Source organism: Eptesicus fuscus, chromosome 11 (assembly GCF_027574615.1).
Source record: "Eptesicus fuscus isolate TK198812 chromosome 11, DD_ASM_mEF_20220401, whole genome shotgun sequence".
Taxonomy (NCBI): Eukaryota; Metazoa; Chordata; class Mammalia; order Chiroptera; family Vespertilionidae; genus Eptesicus; species Eptesicus fuscus.
The window spans coordinates 84975786-85003698 of record NC_072483.1 but is presented as its reverse complement, the minus strand read 5'-3'; the positions used below and the strand labels follow the sequence as shown (position 1 = coordinate 85003698).

The window sequence follows — 27913 nt, the reverse complement described above, 5'->3', positions numbered from 1 at the left end:
CTACTTACCTGCATGTTATTCAAGAAAAGAAATAGGTCAATATACAAGAATACTTAAATTTTTATTTTCTGTTGTCTTGAAAATAAAGACTAAAAAACTTAGAAGTGTACTTCTCTAGCCTGGCTTCTCACTTGTATCGTGAAGATGATGGCACAAACATTAACTGTTTCATATTTTTCATGTGCTTTCTAGGCTGGGTATACACCCTATATACCTGTTATGCTTTTCCCACTCTCCCAACTGAAAAGTGTCATGCACCCCCGCCTCCACCCAGTATGTGGTTTAAATCCTACAGGAGAAAGCTGGATCACCTAGTTTTCCCGTTTTATACCTTTCGTTAAGCCAGTTCAGAAACAGTCAGTCTTCTCCATCTCACTTACCAGCTCTGACACTCAGAGCAACCAGCAAAACAGACCTGTGTGATGCGTGTCTGTACTTCCGCACGCTGGAACAAGGAGCCCGGAGTGTTAAAAGGCCCTTAGAGAATCAGGAGTCGTACCACCTCTAATATAAAAATTAAAAGCATCCAGTTCCAAATAGTCCCTGAGCACACTGTTCACTCCAGCAAGAATCTCCAGAGAGGTAATGAATGAAAGGCACATTTTCTCCAACTTGAGGACCAATCTCATAGTACTAGAGACGGAAATAATTAGCCAGGCTAATCAAGGTTCTACTTCATGACATCCCCCTCCCAATTTTAAATCTTGTTCAATGGAAAGAGTCTGGTGTTGGATGTAAACACAGTTGAGACTGGAGGCGAGGCAGCCGGAGTACAACCTTCCACAGAATAGCCAGGAGCCAAGGAGAGCTTCACGACTCCTCCTCCTCCTTTTCCAGGAACTCCGACAACGTTTCATTGTCAATAGGAATGAATAAATATTCCACTCCATCAGTTCCCTACAAGACATAAGAAGACCCGGATGTTAGTTAAATTTGAATCCTATCGTAGGTTAAAAAATGGATTTAATATTTTATGTAAATTTAGAAGTATAAAAGTTAAGAGGAAAGGGCACACAGACATATATATATTTAAATTCACAGAGTTCTTAGGCCACTTTAGAGTGGGAAAGAAGTCTAGCAGGTGAGTGGATTATTTATTTTCTTCATCCTCCTTTATAGAATCTTATACTATTGATTTTTCTGTTCTTTAATTTCTGTTTTACCTGGATCCGGTCCATTGGTTTTAAAATACATTTAGTATCTCCCATTATTAAATAACCTCATTCTATTCCATCTATCCCCCAGCATCTGCACCTTTTCAGAGAGTTGTCTAAATGGTGGTCTCCATTTCCTCACTTCTCCCTCAACCCAGTCCAACCGAGCTGCTGCCACTATTACGTCACCAAAGAGCTTTTGTTTAGATCGGTGACTTTCAACCTTTTTCATCTCATGGCACACACAAACTGAAGTTCTGTGACACACCCAAGAACATGTTTTTGCCAATCTGACAAAAATCGGTACAATTTTGATTCATTCACACTGGATAGCTATTGTGTTGGCTGTGTCATTTTTATTTGACAGTCTAAGGGAAAAGAGGTCAGTGCCCTGACGAAACAGTCAGGTATTACGTGTTTTAAACCTGTGGCACCCAGTGTGCCAGGGCACGCCGGGTGAAAATTGCTGGCTTAGACCAAGGGGTTCCATATTCCTAGACCCAGTCATCTTCAGTCCTCTGGCCGCCCAGCAGCACCTCACTGTGCACCTCCACACTCTGAACAAGCGTATTTGCCAACAATCAGCTCCAGGAGCGTTAGGGCCATTCTGAAGACCATTCTTTTTTCCTTAAAACACGCTTTTCTTGGCTTCTGTAACATCTTGTCCTGGCTTTCTTCCTGACTGGCTGTTTCTCTCGCCTTGTAGGCTTATCTTTTACTTTGCCACTAGCTGTCACACTTCTAGGCTTAGTTCCTGCCCTCTAATCTCACTACCTTACCTCTCTACAGAGCTCAGTGGCCCTCTGCCTAAATGGATCCTTGACCACCATGGAACCTCAGCTCCACAATCAGATCTCGGTCAGAGGCACCCTTGTCCTTAAGTAAACAAGCAGTGCTGTTCCTGGAATATAAAGCTGTAACAGCCAAGTCTCACCTTCTTGGTTCTTATAAGCTTGTGGTCCCTAAATTCCGTTAACTGGGCCCGAAGTGTCAGATCACTATTGACAAGGAATGCCTCCCGACACTGCTGGTAAAAATCTTGAAAAGAAAGTCCTGGAGATTTCAAAAGGAGATGTGAACATAAATCAGCATTTCGCATAGAACCCCACATACGGATACCCATACCAAAGAGCACAGAGATAAAGTGCTGTGGCCACAGTATTTCAAAGCAGTCACTAAGTGTTGATTTAAGAACAAGGTAAGTGCTTCTGGAAGAAGCAAAACTAGAGAATACTGTGGCTTCTATTTGGTTGAAAATAGGCAACTGTGACCAAACGTTGCGTACCCTACAGGCAGTTTTAAATAGTGTGAATGAAGTTGACTATTAAAGAGGGAACTAACCAGTAAGTCATGAGAGCTGAACGATTATTAAAATGTTTAATACATTATTTTTACTCAAAGGGAAGAAAATCTAAGATGCCCAATGTATGAAATGTATGTAATTGGTAGACACATGCATAGTTAGCACACGAAATTTGAAAAGCAAGCTGGGTTGGCCTTTTAGTAGGGTTGTGAGGATATGTGCCGTGTGGCAGATACCAGGATCACAGAGCAAACCATTTATTCCCTGCACTGCTGTGAAAAACTGCATGCTATTAGATTCCAGAAAAGGAATTTATGGGGTGAAACAAAAGTGACACAATTTAATATCATCAAGATTGAATACCTAGGTAAGAAGGGTTATCCTGGTTATCCAGCTGATACTTGATTAGTAGCCTGAAAATCCCCCTACGGAGAAAAACACACAGGAGCTCAAATCCAGAATTTAACATCAAAAGATAACAGCTCGTAGTAAAATACATGAAGGGAATGTGGAATACTTGGCTTGTCTATGTTAGCTTCTGTTCCTTTCTCCAAGGAACATTACATACTGGCCTCATTATTGATGTTTCTATCTCTGTCCCTTCCTCTCTGAAATCAATAAAAATAAAAAGAATGAAGAGACCTGAGTTCTAGTGGATAGAGCGTCGGCCTGCGGACTGGAAGGTCCCAGGTTCGATTCCGGTGGAGGGCATGTACCTTGGTTGCGGGCACATCCCCAGTGGGGGGTGTGCAGGAGGCAGCTGATGGATGTTTCTCTCTCATCGATGTTTCTAACTCTCTATCCCTCTCTCTTTCTCTCTGTAAAAAATCAATAAAATATATTAAAAAAATAAATTAAAAAAAAAAAAAAAAAAAAAAAAAAAAAAAAGAGACCTGAGTTCTAGCCCCAGCTCTATCACTAACTAACTAAGTAAATAGATAAAAGAAACTATAGTTTTCATTCTTACCTTGCATTAGGGGTAAGGCTTCGTGAGACATGAGTTAGGGAACTAAGTGGTAGTGATCCAGACTGTTTAACGAGAAGAGAATTCTCATAGGAGGTTTCTTCAGTATAAGGACTATATGTAGTCGTTTCATACCAGAGCCAGTTATAAAGACTCTGCTTTACATGATCCCACACTACAGCACAAAATCAAAGAAATAAAAACAATTACTAATTATCCTTATATTGTCCTGTTACTAAATTCTACTCCAGGAAAGAATGAGAAAACATTAAATAAAAAAATGAATCCTATAAACTTGTCTTTGCCATTTCCCCATCCAAATCAGTACCTGACAATCTAATTTTATGGTCAATCAACATTTGAACCTTCATTGGTATGTTAAATACAAGTTAAAATATATTAGTGCTACCAAGGCATTCTTTTAAGAAGCTTGAATAACATTTCGTTCAATAAGAATATCACAGTCTCCAAATTACACTGCATAAAGTAAATGTTGCAATACCTCAGAGTAGAAAAAGACCAAAATAACAGTTGGGTATCCTCTCTTTCAAGAAGCTTTAGGTGTAAAACACTTACTTTACAAACTGAATTTTTATTTCCAACAATTATGTTCTAAATCAGATTGAGGACACCTAGATTCTTGGCTACCTGTGTCTTTAAAAATGCAACAAAAATAAAACTGTACTAAAAAATAAAAATGCTGCAACATTAGGAAAATTAATTTTGGCCCTGACCAGTTTGGCTCAGGATAGAGCGTTGGCCTGCGGACTGAAGGGTCCCAGGTTCGATTCCGGTCAAGGGCATGTACCTTGGTTGCAGGCACATCCCCAGTAGGGGGTGTGCAGGAGGCAGCTGATCGATGTTTCTCTCTCATCAATGTTTCTAACTCTCTATCCCTCTTCCACTCTGTAAAAAAATCAATAAAAATATATATATTTTTAAAAATTTTTGTAAGACTGATATTTCAAGAAAGAGTTGTATTTAACTTACTGAGAGGAGCATTGAGGTGATCAATAGATGCTATAAGATATATGTTACGTAAAGATGACAACTGTGCAATAATTTGCTGGCTTTTGTCTCCTCTCAACATTTGGCTATCCAGATTGTGGATAAGAAGGAAGAGTTCTAAAGAAGAATCTAAAAAGAAAAATAATTCAATTATTATTTGCAATGAGTATTTGTGGAATCCCCACCACATACAATATGAATTAAAGAATATATCAAAGGACAAAAATAACTATTGCTTAGGGATATACAATTTATTTGAGAATATGTCAGTCATTCATAAAATAGGCAAGACATTATTAAACTCTTTTAAAAAATAAAATTAATTGAAAATCAATAGGGACTAGAGTAATTAGACTTAACTGGAATGGTCAGCACTTGAATCAGACCATAAAGAAAGCCATTGTAATAAGGCATAGGTAATCAGGCAAGATGCATATTAGATTGGAGGTGAATCTGTGCGCGTTGAATGGCAAGGTGGGAGTGGAGGGGAAACACACACACACACTAAAGAAGACGAGAGCGAGTTCTTGTTAAGCATTAAGATTTAATATAGAAAAGCATTATTATCACAACAGCCAAAGGAGACAATAAAGGAGAGGGGGAGGCTTGGGACGTTATTGCTCAAGGAATCAGGAAAGTGAGAGAAGTAAAATATCGTAAGTCAAGGAAGAATTTGGAGGATGAAGCTGTCAACACCATCAAATACTGCAGATCAAGATAAAGGATGAGCCAAGGCCAATGTTTAGTAAGAAGGAAATGACAGGTGACCTTCAAGTATACAGCTTAAGTAACACAGAAGAAATTAAGAAGGAAAGAGATAGAGCAGAAGGCAGATGTGTCTTCAAAAACTCTAAAATCCTATTGAAATAGGAAAGTAAAATAGCATGGAAGGGTAGGAGAATCAGGTAATTTTTTCCTAGGATTTCTGGAAGAAGTCCTATACATAGTTTTAAAAGCCATTTGTAAGTCTCTCAGGAGTTAATAAGAAATGGGCATTTGGCAGTTATGATGGAGGATGAGCCCCTTAGAGAGAAGAATACATTCTCTTGCCCTGGGGATAGAGGGACAAGAGAGACAATATAATGACAAAAATTCTGAGATGACATATTTTCAAAGTCTAAGGTTCCTTGAATGCAAGAATCCATCAATCAACAGTATTTAAATTAAATATAAACAAACAAATTACACATAAATAATGTATGCTATATTTACAATTGTAATTATATATAATTATATAACAAATATATATCACATATAACATGTATTACATATACAATACGTATCTAGAACATATATGCATATATACATATACATATACATGTGTGTGTATATATATATATATATATATATATATATATATATATATGAAACAACTTTGGCATCTATTTTAATGAGCGTAAAAACGATACCAAAATTACCCATCAAATCAGTTAAGCATAACAAACTACTCCTTCTAATTCTTAAGCAATATTGACTGACAATTGTTAGAGCCTAAATAATTTTATTTCTAATTTTCTGAAATGCTCACATAAACAGAAAGTTCACACCAAAAGAATAACAAAATAAGTTTTTTCCCATTCCATATTTTAAAATGAAATTACTGAAATGCAATATTTACTCAGAATAAATAAGAATTTTTAATAAAAATATTAAATATAAAAGTATCACACAAAGTGTACCAATCAACTGGAGGCACTTTACAATCACCAATGAAACCTGAAAATTATTCTGAAATAAGAGGCTTTGGCTATAAGAATCAAGGTAGTAGGAGTAATTTTTTCCTGTTAGGCAACTAGTGAAGTTCATAGAAAAAGAAAACAACTATTTTAGAGTGATCTAAAATCAGCATTGAGAAAAGTAAAAATAATCCTCATTTTTGTATGTACTAATACATGAATAAGTAAAAGTGTATGCTTAGCTTCACCCTAAAACTAGAGCATATACTTCATGTTACCTTCTTTAAATTTGTTTATTATCCAATCTAGTTGATCCAGTATGTTTCGGAAAGTACCCATATGATCGAGGACTTCTTCTGTTATAGAATTCAGGATCTGTATCGTAGAAGTGCAAGAGGCACATCAATTATAACTTACTCTGCATATAAGATAAATACAATTAACAAATCAATGCTTTTTTATAAATTAAAAATGAATATAGATTTCCCTCCAAGTATAAAAAAAATTACTTTTTAAAAAAGTTCTACCTGGCCCTGGCCAGTGTTTCTCAGTGGTTAGAGCATTGGCCCTCAAGGGTTTGATTCCTGGTCAAGGGCATGTACCTGGATTGCAGGTTCCATCCCCAGCCTTGGTCGGGGAGACAACCAATCAATGTGTCTCTCTCAAATCAATGTTTCTCTCTCTCCTTGCTCTCTCCTTCCCCCCCTCCCTTCTACTCTCTCTGAAAATCAGGTGAGGATTAGCAAAACAAAAAAGTTTCTCATACTTAAGTATATCTATCTTCATAAGTGTGTGTATGTATGTGTGTGTATGTATGTATATATGTATATATACATATATATATATATATATATATATCTCCTACCTAATAGACAAATATGCAAATTGACCATACCGTCGCTATGCCCATGATTGGCCAGGAGGCGTGGGGGGGCGGGACTCGGGGTGGCTGATTGGGCCGGCAGGACGCTGAGCTCATGTCGCCAGCAGCGGCGCGAGCTCAGCGTCTGCACCATGGCTGTGCTGCGGCACATAAGGGGCCCCTGGGGCAGCGAGCCCACATCCCGCCGCGGACCATCTAAAGCAGGGGAGCTGGGTGCCTGTCCGCTCCGGCACCAGGCCTTTCAGAAGCCTCCCCCGCGCCGGAGGCTTCTGAAAGGCCTGGTGCACCAGCGGACAGGCACCCAGCTCCCCCGCGATCGAAAGCAAAAGCAGGGGAGCTGGGTGCCTGTCCGCTCCGGCACCAGGATGGCAGGTTAGGCCTAGGGGACCCTACACGTGCATGATTTAATCATGCACTGGGCCTCTAGTGTGTGTGTGTGTGTGTGTGTGTGTGTGTGTGTGTGTGTATATATATATTCTGCATAAGTTATAGCTAAAAGAAAGAAAACAGGGAATTGCAAAGATGTAAAGATAATATAAGAGGGATGCAACAACCCCTCCCCCCCCAAAAGAATACCCCCAACAATATAAGAAACATTAGAAAACTATTGATTTATCAAAGGAAACAGAACAGAAACATTGACATTTTTAGAAGGGAATACTATATCAGTTAATATCCAAAAGGTTTATATTAATTTTCAAATGATGAAGAAATATGAGCATTTGGAGTAAAAATTATCTATAAATTATTATAAAACTACAAAGTATTACTTATATTTTTATTAGAATACTAAAGTGACATAAAAGCCTAATAAAATTGAGGTCCCACATAATCCTGTCCTTCAGAGAAGTATTATTAGTATTTGGTACAGTACACAAAGCTAACTTTTCTCTAAGATTTAATACCTTATCAGTTACAAAGTATGGAGACTCAAAGCTTGAACCTTCTGAGTCCAAGCTCATCATCTTAATTAAGCAGTATGCAATCTTACTAATAGGAAGTCTAAAAGCAAAAACTGAATACTCCAGAATGAGAAGTAGCAACCTCATTAACATGGGGGTATAGACTGGCAGGAGATATGACGTTGTTCCTTTTAACATTTTTGAAACTTACAGATTTCACACTGATTCCAGGAAAGAAACCATTGATGACAATATGAATGGAATCTTGCAGCATGGTGGCTCGAAACCTTTCTAGTAGATCTCTCTTAGAACCCAAACCATAAAGCACAATGTTGAACCCCAGGCTGTTAGGAAAGATAGCATTCATGAAATTAAAGTTCAGTACCTCTTATTGCCAATTTATAATCAACCAGTTTCCTTATTTAAAGCTTATAAAAGAATACAAGAAGAATTGGGATGACTAAATAACTAGAATGATTCCCAAATTGTACAAGGTAAAAGCACAATTTTATTATTTGTACACCAAACGTAGAGTCCCAATTTTAGTAGCTCTCTCTCCAGCTCATACTACTTTCAACCTGAAGATGCTGGGAAGTAAAGGACAACATGGTAGGTGCAGGGCACTAAAACGTCTCACAGGCTGAAGCAGACTTTTAACTGATAGATTAAACTGGAAAGGTAAGCAGGGGCTAGGTCACAAAGGTCTTGGTAAGTCAACTGACATTAATTAGATTTTATTCCCAGGACTATGAGCATTTACTAGGAACTAGTCAGTTGGTAACTGAAAGGTTTTAAGCAGAAAGTAACATGATCCTTTTAGAAAGATCACACTGGCTAATGGGAGGAATAGATGAGGAGGGACAAAACTGACTTGAATTAGTTGTCAAGGAGAAAAATGTAAGGTGTCAAAAGCTTTATAGGTGAAATGAATAGGATTTGGAGAGTAACTGGCATAGACAACTTTACATGAATGGGTGACAGGAACTGTGCTAGGCAGCAGGGGCAGGTGGAAATGATGGATTTAAAATGAGTTAAATTTTATGTACGTTGAATTATTTACGGGACATCCACATGGAAACCTCTAATATTCAGATATCCATGTCTACTGCTGAGGATTGTGATCTGAGCTGGGTTGGGCTGGAGATAGAATTATGAGAGTTATTCACATACAAAAAGCAACTGAGGCCAAGAGAGTGAATGAGATGACCCAGAACACCGTGCACTAGGGGTCAAGCTAAAGTTCTATTCCATGGTTGTTTATGGAGGTCAGTCAGAAACAGTATTTATGTGATGATCTGTGGCCATGCAAGATAGCCTAGAAATAGAACAGAAGAGAGATAAATCCAAAGGTAGAGATTAGCAAGGTAGAAACAGCAGAAAAAGAAGAAGGGAATTCAGAGAGGTAGCAAATACTCAAGTAGTTAACTATGAGGTATAGGCTGGGAAGCAAAGCAAATCAAGTTATTGAAGCTGACATACTAGAAGAAAGAAGAATGGGGGTTGGGGAAGGAGACCAGAATGAAGAGCTGCTTTATGAATTTAGAATGACAGATCATAAAGAGTTACTGAGAGGAGCTGAGGGCCTACCAGGGAAGACAATCATTCTCTTCTTACTACCATAACCCTTTGACCTGTTATTGGAAAATTAAGTTAAATTTAGAAAAGACAAACTTCTTGAAAACTAGAATTTCTGAGAAGAGCCATACAATAATGAAAATTCCACATTTGCATCATAAAATTGAAAAAACACCTATTTATTCAAATTTTTATATATAACTAAAAATATATATCAAGTTTGTTGCAAAAAGAAAATCAGTTAAATTACTTTGATTTTAACACAGACATATAAATATACATTATTCTTTATTTTACACGGGTTTGCAATGATGATAGTACTTACTGTAACTGCAACATCCATTTATGAAACAATTGTTCATATTGTTGATTTAGTTGTTTAAGTTCAGCAGAAAAGGAAGGAGAAACCTTGCTCAATAAGTTATGCAAAGTTTGCTTTAAAAAAAAAGGAAGAGGGAAGAAAATCACTTTTAAATTACATACATCAAATTAATCCAAACTAAAAATATTTTCTTACAGGTAGAGGTTAGGAGAGAAGACATTAATTTGGTAATGAGTGCATGAACTGAGTATACATAATATTTTGGATATGATTTAAATATTTGTTTATAATGTTCTTTTTGGTACTAATATGTGATAGCAGTAAAGAATTTGCTAAGTTTTTCCCCAGAACCACTTACATGATTATAAGCAGGTTTTAATACCATCTCTTCCTTGGAACAATTTGGCTTTTTTTTTTTCCTTTTCATTGAATTAATCAGGTGACATTGGTTAACAAAATTATAAAGGTTTCAGGTGCACAATTCCACAACACATTATCTACACACTGTATTGTTTATTCACCACCCCAAATTAATATCTGTCTATCACCATTTATCTTTCCTATATCCTCCTCCATCTTCCTCCACTCCCCTATTTGTCTTCTTGATATATGTTTTCAGCTACTCTCTGATCTGAGTCTCAATACCAATATACCAGGTCACAAAACAAAAACAATCACACAGCACCATGTCATCCAGGTCACAGAGACTTACCCTATATTTTCCTCTTTTCTGTAGAATGAAAACTCTTGTTAAAAACCCTGAACACCTTAGAAAATTGCACTAAAATCTAGCTTGCAGAGAATAAATCATGATACTCTTTGAACTAATAATCACCTCTTTCTTCTTAGATTATCAACCCCACTTTCTACTGAAAGATTCTCTCTCGAATGGTTCTGTCTCCTCTCTAAGGGAGGCATCAATAGCTATGTGTTATTTCTCATAACATGAGGTGCTGGAACCATAGTATATAGTAACTTGTTACCATATTGCACTGAGCTGGTTTTCCATAATATCAAGAAGCAAAATATCCTCTGCTTTTTGCAAGGTTTGTAACTGAGAGAGTCAATTGTTTTATGAACAGTGTGAGGTTTAATAAATATGTGACTTAAATGAATAACAGAGATTATTGGTACATGGATATCAAATGAACTATGACTCTGATTATTATAGATCCTAAAAGAATGATGAGAAAAAATGTGTAATTATAGTCGGCCAACTAGAATTCTAACCCAGTGAAACATCCTATCTAATAAAAAGGGAATATGCTAATTGACCCTCATGCCGCCACAAAGATGGCGGCACCCACAGCCAATGAGGGAATATGCTAATTGACTGCCCCACATTCAAAGATGGCAGCGCCCACAGCCACAAGATGGTGCCACCCAGTCCCCTCAGCCCCACCCGCACGCCTGCCTCCGGAGTCCCCCAGTCTCCTCAGCCCCCCCCAAGGCCGGCCCGAAGCACAGGCAAGCCTTGGATGGCGGCTGCCCAAAGCTCAGGTAACCAGGGCCGGCTGAGGCTTGCGCTGCCAGCAGTGGCAGCAGCAGAGGTGTGATGGGGCATCGCCTTCCCCTGATTGCCAGGTCACCTCCCGCCCCTGAGGGCTCCCAGACTGTGAGAGGGGGCAGGCTGGGCTGAGGGACCCCCCTCCAGTATATGAATTTTCATGCACTGGGCCTCTAGTCTATATATATAAAAGCCTAAGCGACTGTCCAACCATTCGACCGTTCACTATGATGTGCACTGACCACTAGGAGGCAGATGCTCAATGCACAGGCATGGAAACATGGAACAGACTGATGAATCTCAAGAGGGAAGGGGGGAGATGGGAGGGCAGGAAGAGATTAACCAAAGATCTTATATACGTACTAGAGGCCTGCGGGGATCGAGCTGAAACCATGCACCGGGCCTCCGACAACCCCCAAGGGATCCCAGATTGTGAGAGGGTGCAGGCCAGGCCTAGGGATTCCACCGGTGCACCAGGCCTCAAGTTTAGTATATAATAAAATATGCAAGAGTTACATCACATTAATTTGTGTTTCATTTGATCTGGACAATAATTCTGCTTATGTACATTTAACTCTTCAAATCTGCTTGCAATAGGAAAAATTTAGAAGTAACATTCTTTGTAACATACCTGATCCAGTTTAGCTTTCTTCAATTTCTGCAGTGTTCTATCAGAGGTTAAAACTTTTGAACTGCTATGAGCTTCAAAATATTCTTCCACTAAGTCACTCTGAAAACGCAAAGTCATTTCTTAGTTTTAGATATTTGCTTTATATCAGAACCAGTCTGTAATAGTAGTGTAAAATAGGATATGTGAAATTCTTTATTTGGTATTCAGTATATTCTATTCAAAGCAACAACATAGATTTTGGACCAAACAAATTTAACTGCCGTGATAACACTGAGTAACTTTTAGGACCATAAGAGTTAAAGCCATTACTAGACTGAAGTAGTCTATTCCCAAAAATAATTATTTCTTAAGTCCCAACATATAATTTCCACTTAAACTTTAAAAAGGGGGGGGTTTACATATCAGAACCTTTGTCTTGCCTCACACAGTCTGAGCAAATCCTTTAATATCACTGCAACTGAAGCACTGTGAAAATGAGGAAGACGTCAACAGCAAGGTAAAAAGACTTGCCTACTATTATTACAGTAAAGTGGAATAGTACTTGTTCTATGATTTAGGGCAGGGCTAACCTCCATGGTGGCTATGGGATAAGAAGCCATCAAGCAGTAGGCTTCCTGACTGCTCTGGATCTTTACACAAAATACCAGATTAATTAGCCTTTGCTCACGCCATGATGTCTATGGTTTTCTTCCAAACAGCTCAGCCTGGACCCACAGCCACATTACTTATTACTTACATTTACTTGAATACGTCAAAAATGTTACAAACAATGAAACTATGTAAGAAGGTATACATTGAGAAATCTTGTCCCCAATTATCCAATCTATATTTTTAATTAAAAGCTCATTTTTATACAACTGACTTGAGATGTCACTTTCAGCATACATTACAGTATCTATAAAAATAAAAGTGTAATATGCTAATTAGACCAGACATACTTCTGGACAACCTTCTGGACAAAGCCGGGGCTGCGAGGTAAGCACAGGTCCCAGGTGCCAGAGGGAAGCCGGTGCCAGCAGCCAGGGGAAGGAAGGCCTACTCTTGCACGAATTTTGTGCATCGGGCCTCTAGTTATTAGATAAACAGGGATACAGACAGAAAGTCCAGAAATAGCTAAAGATACATAGAAATTTATGTGAAAGGCTGACAAAATATAGAGAATTGAAGAAAAAAAGTATGCTGATTTCCCCTTTGGGATCTCTTCTCTTGATAGCATATCTTTGCAAAATTACACAATTTTTCTTGAAGGTTTAAGTCTCTCTCTTCACTTACTGTTTTATCTCTTTTCATTTTCTTAGAAGGTGTTGCTTTGTAAACAGGAGCTGAAACTACTCTATTCTGAGCTTGAGTCTTCGGGCTCAATATGACTTTATTAGTGTCCTCTTCAAATTCTTGTGCAACCTCTTCATCGTCCTCTGAGTTGGAAGCAGAATATTCACTTTCGCTGTCAGAGTGAGATCTTGGGACTGTGGGGGGGAAAAGCAATTGGGAAAATTTGACACTTTGACAAAGAGATATCGTGGGGTAACAGGAAGAATGTGGGCTCTGAAGAGAATCTGACTCCTGGTTTTGCCATTACTTGCTAGTGATTTCACCAGAACCAGTTATATTAAGTTTTTGGAGCACCAGTTTCCTCAATTATCAAATGAGACTAATTTAATAGAGCATTGTGAAGATTGCAGTGAAATGTATGTAAAACAACTAACAATGCTTGACACATAGAATCTGTGGCAGAAACTGTCAAGTCATACCTGCTACCATTCTCTTTTCTTTTTATAAAAACTCAGTGGAAAGTAAAATCCAGCCCTAGACGGTTTGGCTCAGTAGATAGAGCATCGGCCTGCGGACTGAAGGGTCCCGGGCTTGATTCTGGTCAAGGGCCCATACTGGGTTGCAGGCTTGATCCCCACTGGGCGCATGCAGGAGGCAGCCGATCAATGATTCTCTCTCATCATTGATGTTTCTATCTCTCCCTCTCCCTTCCTCTAAGAAATCAATAAAAATATGCATTTTAAAAAAAAGGAAATACATACCTATTAATCTTTTCCTTAGAACACGAGTTGCTGTTGGCATAAATTCACTTTTATCATTGTTCTGTTTAAAAGTAAAAAAGTATATAGTTTAAATAGCCAAATAATAATGATGACATGGGAATTAATGATGGATCTGAGTGAAAGAGGCTAGAAAAGAAAAATATTTTGTTTTCAATAGACTAATTAGAACTAAAGGAACCTAGTTCCTAGAACCAGAAGACAATGACAAATGAATTTGTTGGAGGGGGGACGGGGGAACAACACAACAAAAATGATACAACGAATTCCAAGATTCCTAGAGTGATTCTATCAGTTGTATTCTAGATATCTGTAAAGTATGTATGTACTTTTTTATTATTATATAAAGAAAAGACATAAGTATATCAGGCTTTTGAAATATTTTTCACCCATCAGATTAGCAGAATTTTCTTTGTTAAAAGACAGCCCTAATCGGTTTGGCTCAGTGGATAGAGTGTTGGCCTGCGGACTCAAGGGTCCCAGGTTCGATTCTAGTCAAGGGCATGTACCTTGGTTGCGGGCACATACCCAGTAGGGAGTGTGCAGGAGGCAGTTGAACGATGTTTCTTTCTCATCGATGTTTCTAACTATCCCTCTCCCTTCCTCTCTGTAAAAAAAAAATCAATAAAATATATATATTTTTAAAAAGGTATGTATATCCATTGATGATAAGTAAATAAGGAAATAGGCATTCCTATACATATAGCAATGGGACTTTTATTATTTTTATAGTATTTTTAAAAGTATTTTTTAAATTTTTTATTTATTTTATTTCTTAATATATTTTTTATTGTTGATAGTATTACAGATGTCTCTCATTTTCCCTCCATTTACCCTTTTTCCTTTTTTTTTTTTTAAATACCCTCCCCTTTATCTTTCTGTGTGTGTTTGTTATTGTTAATCCTCACTGGAGGATATTTTTCCATTGATTTTTAGACCAAGTGGAAGGGAGGGGGAGAGACACAGAGAGAGTAACATCAATGTGAGAGACACACACTGATTGGTTGCCTCCTGTATGCACCTGAACCAGGGCCAGGACCAGGGCCAGAGATCGGGCCTGCAATCAAGGTACATGCCCTTGACCGAAATTGAACCCAGGATCCTTCAGTCCGAGGGCCAAAGCTCTATCCACTGAGCCAAACCGGCTAGGGTCCCCTTTATCTTTTAATATGTGGAAATCTACTGGTGTTAAAGTATCACATTTTGTGAGGAGGAGAAAAACAGAAATTTATATTTTTTGCTTCTGTATTTTTAAGTGTTTAAACATTTTACAAAGTAAAAAGTGTATATTTCTTTTCCTCACAGAATATAATACTTTTAACATCATTACATTTCTAGCACATTAAAATGCCCAGTATTGTTTACATGTTAATTTTTAACTATACTGATAAAAAGATAAAGTACCTTTGTTTTTGGGTAATATGAAACTACTAGAAGCCCAGTTCACGAAATTTGTGCATGGGCAGGGAGGGAGGCGTGTCCCTCAGCCCGGCCTGCACCCACTCCAATCCAGAACCCCTCAGGGGATGTCCGAATGCCGGTTTAGGCCCCATTGCACAGGGATGGGGTCTAAACTGGCATTCGGACATCCCTCTCGCATTCCAGGACTGCTGGCTCCTAACCACTTGCCTGTCTACCAGCTTGATTGCCGCCTAACTGCTCCCCTTGGAAATACCAAAGATAATTCTAACACAAAGGCATGCAGTAGTGTCCAAAAGACCTGCCTTCATTTCCCAACTTTCCTCCTTCTTATCTAGGTAAACTTAGACAAATCACTTCACCTCTCTGAACCTCAGATTCATTTATAAGTTAGGTATTTGATTGGCAAATACCTGTCAATTATAAAGCACTATACAAATCAAGAGACAAAATCTATTTTTCAACTTGTTTTACTTTGTAACACTAAGGTTTTTGCTAGTTTTTTAGCCAATTGCTTACCTTCAACTGAACTTCATCTGAAGTCGAATTCCCTAAAGAATGAAACAAAACCATTACTTACTATAAATACTTCACTTTTCATCACAGTCTAGTTTCATTAAAGAGAAAGTTGCAGTTTCTACCCAGAAGCCATCACATATTACTGAATTCTCAATTAACTGCATCTCCACTAGCGGCTGAATTGTTGTTATTAATTACATGATTATTCTGATTAGTGACAGCTGTGTCCTGCACTTCTGTAGCATTCATATAACAGGAAAAAATGGAGTCCTTTTCATTGTTCATTATTTTAAAAAGACACAGTGCAACCTAGTTCAAATGGGTCACTCAAAAACAACTGCTGCACAATTCTCCACAAATTATAAGTGTTATTTCAAATAATATTTGCTAAAGCAAATCTTCTTTGAACAGTTGGCTACCGCTAGCAGATGACAACAGAATTTTTTTTTAATAAAAGGATTTTACGACTGTTTCTAGTTTGCCCTATCAATCTGCACAACTTCACCAGCATGGATCTTTATTGTTAGTTAAACATGGGTATACTAAGGCACACAGCTTGTTGAATGAATTTTCAGAATAGAAAATATGTAAATATGTACTCATGACAAGGAAAAAAAAGTAACATACTATAACTTGAAGCAACTATGAAAACCCTCTTCAAATAACTGAGATAAAAATCTTACCCTTACTACATTGAGGAATGCTTGTCAAAATTTCAGGATCATTCTTCAAACTGCATGACACATTTTTCCTTGGTGTTTTTGCTAGTTCTGAAGCTGTAAACAGAACAAAGATATAAAATACCTTTTCACAGACAATATCTGAAGAGGGGAAATAGCTTTATTTCACTTATATAAAAATCTTAAAAGAAACCTGCCTGCTACTATTACCTTTCGCTTAAAAAAAAGCAGGGGATGGGGGGGACTTGAATTTGTGAAAATAAAAGCCACTTTGCTGACTCAAACTCTTTCTAACCAATTTCACACAGTTTTATCCCCCAATCTTGAAACTGACCCAAGATACTCATGAGAGTCCCCACAAATGCACTGGCTTCTTTTTCTTCACGTCCTTGGTTCTCTGTATCATTCATTAGAGAATTTCAATCTTTCTTTGAAATTATTCTTTTATTTGGGTTCAATAACATTATCCTGGTCCCCTGGCTACTCTTTTTCACTGTCCTCATCCTCCACAACAGTCTACCTGTACGTTTGCCTAAGGTTCAGACGATGATCTTCTCATTACACCTGAACAATATGCCATCCATTATAATAAAGAGCTAATATGCAAATGATCATCATGCCCTCACCTAGTCACGCCGTAACAGCTCAGACACTCAACACTGGGGAGAGAGGATGGGGACCAGCCAGGCTGCAGCCCAGTAGAGGGACAAGCCACCCGCCCCACGGTCCTGGGCGCCTGTGGCTGCGGCCCGGGCAAAGCCACCTGCCCATGTTCCCCTGCGGCTGCGGCTGGCCCAGGCAAAGCTGGCCCAGGTCCTGGGTGCCTGCGGCCAGCCAGAGGGAGGGAAGCCCAGGTCCCAGGTACCTGTGACTGGCCGGAGGAGGGAATCCTAGATTCCGGGTGTGGGGCGAGGCAGAGGCAGTTAGAGGTGATAAGGCCAGCAGGGGAGCAGTTAGGAGAGGGCAGGCAGGCAGGCAGAGGTGGTTAGGGGTGATCAGGCAGGTAGAGGGGTTAGGGGCGATCAGGTAGGCAGGCAGGTGAGCAGTTAGGAGTCAGCGGTCCCGGATTGTGAGAGGCAGTCGGACATCCCCTGAGGGGTCCCAGATTGGAGAGGGTGCAGGCTGGGCTGAGGGACCTACCTGTGCATGAATTTCATGCACCGGGCCTCTAGTTTTGCATAAAAGACTGCTGATCCACAGGATATGGAAAAAACTTCAAATAAAAAGCCACATATAAAGTAACTTAGCTGACTGTGATCATTTTGTTTTACATTGAAACAAAATTATTCTATGTGCTTTTAAATAATTAAACTCCAAAAGGATCAAGGGGGAAAAAGGAAGCATTCAAAAGGAAAAAGAATGAGTCATCTATGTATGGTTATTTACTCTAATAATAAAAAATTAGGGTATATATGCATGTTTTTTTTTAATTTTCATTTTCCTAACAATTCATTTGTACACCTGGTCTGTAACATATCTGAAATTTTAAAGTAAAATTCCTCTTCGCCTAATGATAGCTTCTCATCAGGTTATTTATTATCTGATCCTATGTAACCAATCTATTTTCCATTTCCCTAAATGATGACTTGTAGTCATCTTTCTACAAGTTGGGTGAACTCCTCCGCATCCTTTCTACTTGACTCTTTTGTTTGCATTTAGCTACTCATCATGGACATGTTTTCTGTATTTTACAAAGCTTTCCAATCTAACCTCTAGTCTACTTCTAGCCCTATGTCATGTTTAGCTCAATTTTATTTAATCATCATTTATACTCAGGTAATAGATGATTTTCTGACAGATCATAAGTTATTTAAAGATATGAAGGCATCCTATTTATTGGTATATTTAAATGTAAACACAATTAGCAATAATACTTATAAGTAAAAGAAACTCTTTAAAGAGCATCACAACAGAGGTCCTAACTAAACATAGATGTTGGAAAACATAATTACTCTCAAATTATCCAGAAAGCTATGTTTTCATGACATGACGAAAATGCACAATATAATATTTAAGTTTCCTGCAGCACATACATATATCCTTATGGTTATGGGCATGTTGATGATCTGCTTGGAGAACTTCTACTTGATCACTTCTCTATGGTTGCACTATTAGTTCTCCTCCTTCTCCAATGGTCTTTGTCCTGCTTCACTACCCTAGGGCAGGGGTGGGGTATGTAGGGCCCTGCCAAGGCATTAGGGGTGAGTTAATTAAATGTTTGACCAAATATAGCAGGCTAATTTTTAAGCTGATAAATTTGTATGGCCCATGAATGATGTTATAAATGTCCAAATGGCCCTTGGCAAAAAATGGTTCCCCACCCCTCCCCCAGGGCTTCATTTTGATCTTGGTGTCTATCTGATCCTCCCTCAAATAACTACATTAGCATTTTTCTGGTTTCTCAGAGATACTCTACAGAAGTCAGTCATTTTTCACAGATCAAAAAACTTTTACTTTCTTAATGTATATCAACACAGCAATTAATGCAAATTACTGTATGTACAATGTTAGGTTAAAAATTAATGATGTATTTAATATTACACCTCTCAGAAAAACTGAATTTTATAAATGATTGAATCATATTATTTTCAGAACTAGGTCTTTTTCTTTTCTTTTTTTTTTTTTTAGACCCTTATCAAAGGATTAGAGAGAGGGAAGGAGAGAGAGGGAGAAAGAGAAATATCAATCAGAACATGCCCCAACTGGGACCAAGCCTGCAACCCAGGCCTGTGTTTTGACTGGGAATTGAACTGGCAACCTTTCAGTACACTGGACAATGTTCAACCAACTCAGCCACTCCAGTTGGGCAAGAAACAGGTCTTATTACTTCTTATATGTTCCTCATTAGTGTCAATACTAACAAGAGTGCTTTTCACTTGACCTTGAACATTTATATGGTCATTGGCATAAAAATATACCACTTAAGAAATATATGTTGGTGCTTTATAATGATAGATTACAAGCCCTCTTATACAGCCACTAGAGTCCCAGTGCACGAATGCATGCACAGGTGGGGTCCCTCGGCCTGGCCAGCGATCAGGGCCTATTGGGGTGGATTAGGGGGAAAGACCACGGGAGGTTAGCTGGCTGCGGGAAGTTGGCTGTGGGAGTGCACTGATCACCAGGGGGCAGCTCCTGCATTGAGCTTCTGCCTCCTGGTGGTCAGTGCACATCATAGCGACCAGTCACGGTCACTTAGGCTTTTCTATATATAGACTAGAGGCCCAGCACACGAAATCGTGTGCAGTTAGGGTCCATAGGCATAGCTGAGATCAGGGCCATCGCTCTTCCACCTCTGCAGCCCCCACCCCACGAAGCTCTACACTCACAGCCCCCGCCTCTCAACACTCCTCCGCCTCAGCCACCCACGAAGCTCCACGTTCACAGCCCCCACCCCGCAAGGCTCCTCAACTTCCGCCGCCCAGCCATACCCCACTGTGCGAGCCAGACCGCTCATTTGGTCATCCTGGTCATCATGGACACTGGCTTTTTATATAGATTACATTTTACCAAGAAAACCTCACTATAATGGACTAATTTTCAAGCGTGTCTGTTAAAACTGAAAATCCATTATACAATAAATAAAGTAGGTTTTCCAAATGTGCATGTTAAAAAATTAACAAATTAGCTAGTTCACCTGTTTTTACTTAAGTAGACACATTTGTGTAATTAAAATTAAGTATGTATGAAGTTTAATGTTTTCTATATGTATTACTGTAATTTTAAATTTATACTGAATAGATCTATTAAATGCATGCATGATTCACCAGTCGCTACAAGTAAACAAATGTACACAGCTGAGGCTGTTTAATGCACAGGGGAACCTCTGCAGCACGGTTAAAACTGCTGCAGAAAGTAATGTCTGGGACAACAGAACCAATTACCACAGCGGTGTGATCATGTGCAAATAATTTGCTGAACACTGTTTATGAACAGTGATTCTTGGATTTAAATATGTAGACTATAGTTGTAGATAAATAGCATTTATTCATGTCAGCAAAATTACTACAGTGTTTTCTCCAACATATGACCTATTCACTAAAATTTGTTAAAAATAACAGTGAAATAACAAAAATATAACCTGTTAATTTAATTATAAGCAAATCTTGGTTAAAAGCATTTTAAAACTAACAGGGTATTAATTTTCACATATGAGATATGGATTGGGAATTTTGTTCATTAAATCCAAAGTCTGTTAAATTGAGGTCCGCAAAATCAAGGGTTTACCGTCTTCCTAGATTTTCATAGGCTTATGGACCATCTTAATTTTCAAATGCTTTCACATGTTATTTTCTTTGACAGTTTAATTTTAATGTTTTATGCCACTTTTACAGTCTAATTCTCTGAAAATCAGTAATTCATGTGCAATTGGTATAAATGGTAACCTGGGTAAAAAAATGTTAGAAGAGCACATTCCCAACACTTTTATATAGTTTTCTATATATAGTGTAAAACTCTTACCTAACAAATCCAGAATATGCCTCACTTACTAAACAAACCTTGTTAAGAACCTCTGCTAGAGGTTGTGGGAAGAAAAGGAAGACAGGGTTCCTACTATTAGAAGCTTGTAATCTAGCTGAGAACAGAAGACATCTGAACACATAAAAACAAAAACTAATAACTTTAAGTATGCTCAATAACATACAATGACTTGACTCATCATTCTTTTAGGGAATGCAATGGGGAATGTGGTTAAACACACCTTCTTAGAAAAGGTGAATAGTGATTACAAAAATCAACATACCTAATTTAGCCATCTTTTCAGGGTGTTTCCTATTCTGAAAAGAATAAACTTTATTCCCACCAACGGTAGCAGAGCCATTTTTCAAAGATTCTGAAAGAAAATACATGTGTTTAGAAAAAATTGAATTAACAGAAAAAAAAGATAAATTTTAACTAAAAACTTAAATTTGTACCCATCACTGCCTTACATAAAGGTTTAACAATATATATATAAAATATTTTAAAATAAAAAAATTCACAACAGTCTATGATACTGTTTATATAAATTTTATTTTTTTAATATATATTTTTATTGATTTCAGAGTGGAAGGGAGAGGGACAGAGAGAGAGAAACATCAATGATGAAAGAGAATCATTGGTCTACTGCCTCCTGCATGCCGCCTACTGGGGGCCACGCCTGCAATTTGGGCTTTGCCCTGCCTGATTGGGAATCCAACCATGACCTCCTGGTTCATAGGTTTACACTCAACCACTGAGCCACATCAGCCAGGCTCCATTGATTTTTAGAGAGAGTGGAAGGGAGGGAGGAAGAGAGGGAGAGAGAGAAACATGGATGTGAGAGAGACACATGATTGGCTGCCTCCTGCATGCACCCTGCAAACCAAGTATGTGCCCTTAACTAGGAATGGAACCCAAAATCCTTCAATCCCTAGTTGGGGCACGTGTGGGAGGCAACTGATTGATGTTTCTCTTTCTCTCTCTCACCCATTCCTCTCTCTAAAAATCAATTTAAAAAAACTGTAGAGAAAAAAACCTATAGTAGGAACTCAGTACTTCCCACCTTTTCATCTACAGAGAAAAAACCTGAAGTAATGCATTTCTCATGAGAAATATATTAATATAGCACCCACACGAAAAGAATTCTGGAGATGGATGGTGGTGATTGTAGCACAACATTTTGAATGTATTTAATACAACTGAAATGTACTCTTCAAAATGGTACAGATGGTAAATTTCATGTTATGTGTATTTATAGTAAAAGAAAAATTTTTGGAAAAAATAATATGGCACACCATTGCCTAACCTGCCAAACTACTTTATTGTATTCTGCAAAGCAATTTTGGCTATTTATAAATATACCTTCCCCATCTCTCCCCAAGTACCTTGAACATCTCGTCCTAAAACTTCCACATAGTTCTTATCTTTTAAGACTTCCATGCCATCTTCCTCCAAATCATATTCCGGTTTCTTTATTATTTTTTTTGTGTTGACCAAAAGTTGAGGTCGCTCCTTTTTAAATTTAGCTCCTATAAGAACACCCAAATAATAAGAACATGACAGGTATAAATTCTTTCTACACAATACATTTAAATAAGTAAAATAATTATACTACTTATATTGTCATTACTAAAAGGATGAGAAAAAATCAGTATTTTTCTCTTTAATTAAAGATCAAGGTAATAGTGAAGTGACTTGTGCTTTATGAAATTATTTCAAATTAGTTAAAAATATAATCTGACCACTCTTCCACTAATATAACTAAGTTTAAAAAAAATAAAACCTTGAAAGTGTATTATCACCACTATTGATTATTTCATACTAGAGGCCCGGTGCATGAAAATTCATGCACTGGAGGGGGGTCCCCTCAGCCCAGCCTGCCCCCTCTCACAGTCTGAGAGCCCTCAGGGGTGGGAGGTGACCCATCGATCAGGGGAAGGCGACGCCCCATCACACCTCTGCTGCTGCCATTGCCAGCAGCGCAAGCCTCGGCCGGCCCTGGTTACCTGAGCTTCGGCCAGCCCTGGGCAGCTGGGCAGCCGCCATCTGAGGCTTGCCTGTGCTTTGGGCAGCCTGAGCAGCTGGGCAGCTGCCATCTGAGGCTTGCCTGTGCCTTGGGCCAGCCCTGGGCAGCTGGGGGGCTCCAGAGGCAGGCGCGCAGCAAGGCTGGGCCCGCCGGGCTGAGGGGACTGGGCGGCGCCATCTTTAAGGGCATGGCAGTCAATTAGCATATTCCTCCTTATTGGCCATGGGCGTCACCATCTTTGAGGGCAGGGCAGTCAATTAGCATATTCCCTCCTTATTGGCTGTGGGCACCACCATCTTTGAGGTTGGTCAGTCAATTAGCATATTCCCTCTATTAGATAGGATTAGATATGGCTTATTTTTAATTTTCAATAAAGTTTGAAAGGAGTAAACTAAAAAGTAAAGTAGTTTTTTACAATCTTACTAGATTAAATACTTTGCTATATTTTAAAAATAGAGGGCTATATTTTAAAAAGTGAAATAATCTATAACCATTACTTATTACCTCCTTCTCTATCAAGAATGTGATTAAGAACATCATCATCTCCCACAAACCGAACCTCCAGCACTTTGTCTTCCTTTAACTCCAATTTATTCATCATTGCCAACCTAAACAAAAGCAATAAAGCACTCAAAAGAGATGAAAAATTCTTAGCAACAGCCAAAGAAATTAAACACTAACATAATGAATACATGTATATGTATAACATTTTGAAAAGTCTTTAAGTATGAAAAATATAACATGTATTATTGCATTAATATTATGTTTTTGATAATAGGTAATTCAATGCCTTATCTGAAACATAAAAGAGGAAGTGGTTCCTGGAATTTGAAAAAAGCTAAATCCAATGAACTAAAATGTAGTAGCAGGAAAACAATTCTGCCTACAAAGAAAGCTCTAATCAACGTACAGAATAACATTACCCGAAAGGGAATGGTTAACACACGAGTTTAGAAAATGTGCAGCCTAAGAATATGGATGGGTGGATTTTAATTTCCGCTCTCTAGGAATTAATACAGTCCATTCAGAGAAGTCTGTATATTTCACTGGTGTGCCAAGCCTGGATCAAACAATCCTCAGGACCTCCCTTTACTATTACTGCATGCTTACCAAACAACTTTACAAACATAAACATGGCTTTCTAGGTATCTTGGTAACTAAATCGTAAACATAAATCTTTCCAATATTTTATAGTCAGTGCTTCATTGAGCAAACATGAGTTTGGGAGACAAAAGATCAATCAACTCTAGCTACTCTGACAAGCGAGCTTCATAACTTATAAGACCAATAGCCTGATATTAATTAATGATTCCAATTAACTGCAAGCTAATCAGTTTACCCCAAAAATGATTTCCCCCCTCTCTTATAAATACTACTTTTACCTTTTCTCCTGACAAGAGGAACTACTGACTGTGCCCCTCATGAGTCAGTTATTTGCATGGAGACAGACAACTTACTAAATGTTGTAACTAGCACTCGAATGACTTGCCTTAATTTTCATTTACCTTTAAAGGCACTACACATTCTGCAGGTGGAAAATTCAGGGGCTGTCACCTGTAATTGAAACAAGAACTCAGCCAGCGTCAGCTAATAGGAAAACAAAAGCAACCAAAGACGGCGATGGGTTTTAACAAACAAGATAGATAAATGCAGTTCTTACAAAGTCAACGTTATTATGATAGCAGAGCACAGGGTAAAATGACCATCACCATTTTGGCCAGGAAACCTTAGTAACTGAGACCTGGATGGGGGTGGATCCAGGGGAGAGGCCAAATTTTGAGCACATACTGCGCTAGACACGGTTCTGAATATTCTCCATGTATTCTTATTTAATCCTCACAACAATTCAATTAGGTTGATGCTCTGTGTATAAAGACAATACTTCATCTATAATTTAGTGAACACTGCCAGTCGACACATCCTTTTGGACCATCTTTCTACTTACGAAATTGCTTATGATGAGAACACAGGGGTATAGAGAGAAAGTTTAATGCATCTACATGACATCTGTATAAAATAAACATACGATTTCTTTTATAAAGTTTTCTTGAGGGGCTATTTGCCAGGCACTGTTTTAGGCACTTTTATGTATACTAGACTAGATCATTAAATCCACTAAGGTAAAATATATATATATATATATATATATATATATATGTATATAATTCCCCCCCTTATTTATAGATGAGTAAACTGTGTTAAATAAATGTTAAGCACCAATTTTAATATCAGGTAAACCCGGGTTCTGATCTTAACTCCACACGTACTAGTAGTTAACTGTGTGGCGCTTTGGACAAAGTTGGGATTATTAAATGAAATCGTGTGTTTGGCGTATCCAAGTGCTAATTAAATGTTCCCTTGTGTGGGAATTTTTACTCTAAACTTCCACCTGACCATGCAGATCTCTTGGACTTTTCTACATCCCATCCAGCAGCTGACGGAAAAGTGCTGAGTCAGCGAGGACTGGGCCGCCGCGCTCTCCCTTCAGACTGCAGTGGGAGGCTGTGGTGGTTCTATTAGGGTCTCAGCTGTGACACCACACGGAATGCATCCACACCCTTTACTGCAAACGCTCTCCCAAGAGCCTGGCTTGTCCACACTGCGCGGCCCCGCGCTGCCCGGCTGGCTCCGTTTCGTGCTTCCAGGCGGGGACACCCCCAGGGGGGTCGCTCCAGGGCTGGTTCTGGGACGAAATCTCTCTCCCCCAGGCCTCCCTGTACCCGCTCCTCCGCCCGGACGCCACTTGGGTCACGACAGATACGACTGCAGTTCTCCCTTTACAGGCACGTGGGTACCAGGCGGCCCTTGCACAGAAGGCCGATCACCGCCGGACAGACAGACAGACAGACAGACGAACGGTCCGCCCCAACAAGAGTTCATTACGGACTTCGGCCTGGGCCTCGCGCCGCCGACCGGTTGGCTGCGCTCCGCCAGCGGGGGTCCTGGGGGCCGCGGGCTTGGCCAGCCTGGGAGAGAAACGGGGGAGACGCAGCCACCCTGGCGCGTGTGCCTGGGGGAAACCCGGGGACCCGCGCCCCAGGTCCGCCGCCTCAGGACTCACCTCTCCCGCAGGGAGCGGAGCAGGAGGAAGGCGGGCTGCGCGGCGCCCACGACGCCCCGCTGTCTCCGCCGGCGCGGCTCGGCCGCCTCGCGCCTGCCGGACGCCTCCCCGCGGCAGGGAAGGCAGCTTCGGCCCGCGGGGCAGGCAGAATTCTGGCGCGAGGAGCCGGAGGCGGGTCGCGGGGTCCAGGACCAAACCCCCAGACACGGGCGGGGGATGGGAGCGCCGCTGGGGCACACCGAATCTCCCGCCCTGCTCCGGGGGCGGGGCTCGGGGGAACCAATAGGAAGCGGGGCCGGCCGAGAGCGACGGCTCTGCTGGCCATCCGGCGCCGACCTGAGGGCCCCGCCCACCTGGAAACCTGAGGGAAACTAATCCGAAAGCGCTGGGTCGGGGCCTTTTCCTCCTTCTTCCGCTTCCGGGGAAGGGCGGGAGTGTAGGCGAGATCCCAGAAGTTCGCGGAGGTGTAGCGGGTTCAGCGGGTACTCTGTCCAGAGAGAATCTTAAAAGTGTTCATTGGTTTCTCTAGATACGGTGTTGTTTTTTAGGAAAAATATAGCAAGAATGAAGTCCCGTTTTTTAAAAACTAATGTGTTTTTGTTTCTCTTGTGTGGTTTTTTTGTGTGTGCTTTTTGGTGTGAATCCTCAACCGAGGGTATTTTTTTTTTTCACCATTGATTTTCAGAAAGTGGAAGGGAGGGAAGGAGAGGAGAGAGGTGCATGGATCTGTTGCCCCATACACGCCCCAACCACCACGGAATGGAACCTGCAACCCTTAGGTGCACTGGTTGATGCTCCAACCAAGCACTGGCCAGGGTTATTCACTATATTAATAATCTATACTAATAAAAGGGTAATATGCTAATTAGAGTGGACATCTTCCAGACATCCTTCCAGACAAAGCTGCAGAGGCTGTCAGGGCTGAAGCTCAGGCAGCAGTGGGCGGCTGGGAAGGGCTGAGGCTCAGGCTGGCAGTGGTAGCAGCAGCCAGGTAATGGGGGCTGTTCCCTCCCCTGATCCGCCAGGTCACCTCCTGCAGAGGGAGGCCAGACTGGGGGCTGAGGCAGAGGCTGTTAGGGGTGATCAGGCCGGCAGTGGGGCAAGTTAGGGTTGATCAACTGGCAGTGGGGCAAGGAATGGGCAATCAGGCAGGCAGGGGGACAAGGTAGGGGCAATCAGGCTGGCAGGCAGAGGGGTTAGGGGCAATCAGGCAGGCAGGCAAGCAGTTAGGAGCCAGCAGTCCTGGATTGTGAAAGGGATCTCCAACTGCCAGTTTAGGCCCGATCCCTGTGGACAGTAGGACATCCCCTGAGGGGTCCCAGATTGGAGAGGGTGCAGGCCAGGCTGAGGAACCACCCCTCTCCGTGCACCGGGCCTCTAGTCTATATGTATAAAAGCCTAAGCGACCATTCAACTGTTCAACTGGTAGCTATGACGTGCACTGACCACCAGGGGGCAGACGCTCAATGCACAGGCATGGAAACATGGAACAGACTGATGAATCTCAGAGGGAAAGGGGGATGGGGGAGGGCAGGAAGAGATTAACTAAAGATCTTATAAGCATACTAGAAGCCCAGTGCACAGATTCATGCACTGATGGGGTCCCTCGGCCTGGCCCGTGGTGATCGGGCCAAAACTGACAGTCCAACATCTCCTGGGGGGTCCCAGATTGCGAGAGGGCACAGACCAGGCTGAGGACCCCACCGGTACACGAATCTGTGCACCAGGCCTCTAGTGTTATTTTAATGATGTTTTCTTTTGTACTTTATAT

The 27913-nt window shown here is 40.2% G+C and overlaps 1 protein-coding gene across 3 annotated transcripts; it reads right to left on the bottom strand.

Moving 5' to 3' along the window:
• Nucleotides 1-42: 42 nt before the first annotated feature.
• On the bottom strand, nucleotides 43-26401 carry ORC2 (origin recognition complex subunit 2). 3 transcript variants are annotated; one of them, XM_054723208.1, is made up of 18 exons: nucleotides 26143-26401; nucleotides 24587-24635; nucleotides 23583-23689; nucleotides 22441-22584; nucleotides 21339-21428; nucleotides 16598-16690; nucleotides 15915-15946; nucleotides 13959-14019; nucleotides 13198-13391; nucleotides 11926-12024; nucleotides 9791-9900; nucleotides 8102-8234; nucleotides 6384-6480; nucleotides 4412-4558; nucleotides 3425-3596; nucleotides 2821-2882; nucleotides 2089-2207; nucleotides 43-897 (listed from the first exon to the last, which is right to left on the bottom strand). In XM_054723208.1, exons 3-18 carry the CDS (start codon nucleotides 23680-23682, stop codon nucleotides 811-813), a joined length of 1740 nt encoding a protein of 579 aa, XP_054579183.1. In that variant the 5' UTR covers nucleotides 23683-23689; nucleotides 24587-24635; nucleotides 26143-26401; the 3' UTR covers nucleotides 43-810. The 3 variants fall into 3 exon arrangements, with proteins under 3 accessions (XP_054579183.1, XP_054579185.1, XP_054579184.1); XM_054723210.1 differs by having other exon boundaries at nucleotides 23586-23689; nucleotides 26143-26400; XM_054723209.1 differs by lacking the exon at nucleotides 26143-26401 and adding an exon at nucleotides 25869-25890.
• Nucleotides 26402-27913: the final 1512 nt, after the last annotated feature.